Below are 4295 nucleotides of genomic sequence, written 5' to 3'. Positions count from 1 at the left end.
TGGATTCCAGAAATGTCCATATGAGCATACTCTCTGCATCAAAAGTAATTCTCAAGGAAGATTCATGGTTGTAAGTCTCTATGTTGATGATCTTATTTTCAAGGGAAATGATGTGAAGATGTTGAAAGAATTTCAACACTCAATGATGGTAGAATTTAAGATGAAAGATTTGAGAAAACATCATTTTCTTGGTATTAAAGTTTACCAATCCGAGAAAGAAATTTTCATTTCACAAGAGAGCTACGCAAAGGAAGTTCTAAAAAGTTTAAGATGGAAAATGCTAATCCAGTCTCTACTCCATGCATCAAAGTTCTGAAGTTATCTAAAGAGGGTGAAGGAAAGCTTGTCAATTCCACCATATTCAGAAGTTTGGTTGGGAAGTTGATGTATTTAACTTCGACAGGGCCTGACATCATGTATGTTGTTAGCTTGGTGAGTAGATTCATGAAGAAACCTTACTCCAATCACTGGGAAGCTGGCAAGAGAATATTGAGATATGTGAAGGGAACCATTGATTATGGAATTTTCTATAAAGCTAATACATTAGTTGATCTCATTGGTTATACGGATAGTGATTTAGCAGGAAACATTGATGATAGCAGAAGCACTTCTGGTTATGTTTTTCACCTTGGTAGTGGTGCAGTTTCATGGAGCTCAAAGAAACAATAAGTTGTGGCACTTTTGACTACAGAAGCTGAATATATTGCTGCATCTAATGCAGGATGTCAATTGATTTGGTTACGTGGAATTTTGGAGAGTCTTAAACAAAAGCAAAACAAATCAACAATTTTATTTTGTGACAATAGTTCTACTATTTCGGTCACAAAGGATCCAGTTCTTCATAGAAGGACAAAACACATTAGCATTCGGTATCACTTCATGAGGGAACTGGTGAATAATGGTGATGTTTAAGTTGAATATTGCAAGACGGAAGATTAGATGGCTGATATCTTCACAAAGCCGCTCAGTGGACAAGTCTTCAAGAAAAATGTTGAAAGGTTGGGAATTCGAAGCAAGTTTAATTTAAGGGAGGCATTGTTGGCACATAATTAAATTAATCTTGCACAAAATAAATTATGAAGAGTTAGAAATGTGAAGAGACTTGAAGATGAAGAGTTACACACATGCATGAATAGTCACAACTCCTATAGCATTTAAGTGATGTAGATGAATAGTCACTTACAACTCCTATATAAAGAGTTGTATGTGATGAAGCATTTGTAGAGTGTGAAATAAAAAGAAAAAGTTTATTAGAAATGGTGCATCTCTCTTCCATACAAAATTTATTTCTCTTCTCCATTATATTCTTCATTATTTTCTTTGTTTTATTTCTCCAAATATTAATTAATCTTCTACATGGTCAACCCCCTTATGGACTTGTAAAGATTAATACAGATGGAGCATTGACTAAATCAAGTTCTATAGCTTCAGCTGGGGGTATTTTTCGAGATGATAAAGGTGAGTGGATATTGGGGTTCTTGCAATATCAGCGTCGCTACAATTCTTCTATATGAACTATGGGCAATCTTCGATAAGCTGACTCTCGCTTGGGACCATGGGTTCAAGCAGATTATTCTTGAAAATGATAGTAGAGAGGTGGTTGAATTGACAAATTAGGCAGAATTTTCTATCATCACTTGGTTTGGTAAGGGATATACAACAATTTTGCAAGAGAAAATGGGATGTATGGGTGGTTCATGCACTAGGACAGGAGAATAAAGCAGTGAATTAGAACTAAGCGTTTGATCGAATCGAGTGAAAAACTTTCGAGTTGATCAAGTTTACGAGTTTTATTTTATTATTTTAACTCAATTTGAATTATTTTTCGAATGGAATCGAGTGAAATAAAATTCGAATCAAGTTGAATCGAGTGAAATTGTTTGAGTTAAATTAAAAAAATTAAACATGTTAAACAATAATATTGTTGTATAATAAGTATAACTAATTCCATGTTAGAGCACATAAATTTGAAATTATATATATTTGAAAAAATTTCAAAACAAAATAATAATAAAATAAGATATTTGAGTATGATAAATTTGAATCATTAATTAGGTCCCAAAATTATTATTTTAGAAAATTTTAAAATTTTAACTTATATATATATATATATATATATATATTTTAGAATTTTTAAAATTTTTAAAAATATAAAATTTGAATTTTTATAAATATTTTGAATTTTTAAAATTATTGTAATTTTTATTGTAATTTTTGTTGTGAGAGAGATCAATTTGCTTATTTTCAAAGTTGACAGGGACCAAAAGGGTATTTACACTAATCTGTTATTCGAATTTTTTAATTTGTGAGATTCAACTTAACTTGAACTCGAAATTCGAATCAGGTTATTTGAGATGAATCGAATAATTTGAATAATTCAATTCAATTAATTTAAAATAAAAAAAATTAATTTTTTTATTTAAATCAAGTTTTACTCATCCTTACAATTTAGAACTTCGCGATGGGTTTGGCCAGATTTATACCAGTTTGGTGCCCCTGCTCCAAAGGTGTTACAGCAGATTAACCAAAACGCTGAGTTTCATTCATTAGCTAGCTAATTTTGATTTTATTGCTCTCTTTGTCTGTTTCCAAAAAAAAGAAATGCCCTAAGGCCTCCCTTACCTGCTTTTCTTTTTTTGACATGAGAAGTTATGGTTAAATTTCATCTTTAATCCCTATATTACAATCAAATTTAAAATTTAATCTTTAAATTTTAATTTTGATATAATTTGCTACATCAAATTTTATAATGTCATTAATTAGCCTAAATATTTTATTCTAATTAAAATACTTATGTGAATTTTTAAAATTATTAATACCATCAAAATTTTTATTAAATTCAGTTCTATTAGAATATAAATTTTTTGTTACATAGATACGAAGGAAAGATTAAATTTCAAATATACAAAAGTACAAAACTGAATATACTAGTTATACATCAGATATGAATCAAATGATCAAAAGTTGAGAATTCATATTTAACCTTATCATAAAGGTAGCAACTTCAAGAATTAACTGAAACTTATGCGTCCTTGGAAATAATATCTCAACCCACACTTATATATATCGACGTTGAAAAAGAAAATACTAGTAATAATTAGAGAAAAGAAGAAAAGCTTGTCCTACAATAATGAAAAAGAGAAAGTGTACGAGAAATTATGATGGGCATAGAATAGAAATTGCTTCATTTTAAGCAGTGAACCGACGGCAACGGGTTAAGACGCTGCACCCTCTACTGTATGGATTAGCAACTTCACCAATGCCACAATTATAGTAGGATCGACCTGGTTGATTGCATGGAACAGCATTCATCCTTAAGGCGGCGTAGCTAATGTACTTTCTTGCGCTTAATTCTCTGCGGTGTATATCCAAATCGGTTTCTTCCAGGCACTTGCCGGAGTGACCATGACATATTTGGTCACTGGAGAGACGTCGGTCACGGACCTGGAGCTTGCTCCAGAACATGGATCGGCTCCAATTCTCGGTGGCATGGGAAGACGATGACAACGCCGATAAGGCTAGAAAGATGGTGAGGAGTGCAGAAGAAAGACGAAGATTCATCAGAGAAAAAAGGGGGGGTGAGGAAGTTATGCAAAGAAATGGGTGATAGGTTTGGGTTTTCGGTGACGAAGTTTTGGGGGATATATTGTTTTATTTTTGGAGAAGTGATTATGGGATAATATGGCTTTGGCTATGCTTTATGTATGTGTTTTTTAACTTGTTTTACGCATAACTGAACGTTCGTTCGGGGATGCACGTTTCTTGCTCCTACAAATTTGGCCTAAAGTAAGTACTATAATCAATTCTAGTACCTAAATTGAAGCCTCTCATGAAGATCTTTGATCGTACCTAATTTTAGAAGAATGGATTGGACTGAGAGACAGCAACAAATAGCTATATTGTCTGCCATCTAAATTATGGAACCCTCGCCAATATTTTTATGTTAATCTTATAAAATACCTCATCTAAAATATGGACCGGAATTTATTATAAAATTCGTGTGTTGGCCTAATAGTTAGGGTGGTCACTGCCCCAGGTGTGATAGGGATTCGAGTCGCGCTAGTCGAGTTGTTGTTAGGGCTTTGCCCTTCTCTTATAATTTAAAAAAAATTAATTCTTTATATAATTTCTATTAAAAATCATAAGAAATAGTGGGAAAATGTAGATTATTAATATAATCATATTGCCTTTTATTAACTTTCATTATGCCTTTAAATTAAGTTGGTGTGTTTACATCAAGTGACATTAAACTATATGCATGTGAAAACACATATTTAGAATATAGATATACGTTT

General features: G+C 32.0%; 2 protein-coding genes across 2 annotated transcripts; one reads left to right on the top strand and one right to left on the bottom strand.

The window, feature by feature from the left end:
- Positions 1-270: 270 nt before the first annotated feature.
- On the top strand, positions 271-669 carry LOC128040405 (secreted RxLR effector protein 161-like). Its single transcript, XM_052629145.1, has one exon. It carries the CDS (start codon positions 271-273, stop codon positions 667-669), a length of 399 nt encoding a protein of 132 aa, XP_052485105.1.
- A 2360-nt stretch (positions 670-3029) lies between these two features.
- LOC105778818 (protein RALF-like 22) lies at positions 3030-3764 on the bottom strand. The gene has a single exon (XM_012602578.2). It carries the CDS (start codon positions 3559-3561, stop codon positions 3190-3192), a length of 372 nt encoding a protein of 123 aa, XP_012458032.1. The 5' UTR covers positions 3562-3764; the 3' UTR covers positions 3030-3189.
- Positions 3765-4295: the final 531 nt, after the last annotated feature.

Source organism: Gossypium raimondii, chromosome 4 (genome assembly GCF_025698545.1).
Source record: "Gossypium raimondii isolate GPD5lz chromosome 4, ASM2569854v1, whole genome shotgun sequence".
NCBI classification, from domain to species: Eukaryota; Viridiplantae; Streptophyta; class Magnoliopsida; order Malvales; family Malvaceae; genus Gossypium; species Gossypium raimondii.
This window is presented reverse-complemented; position numbering and strand designations above follow the sequence as displayed.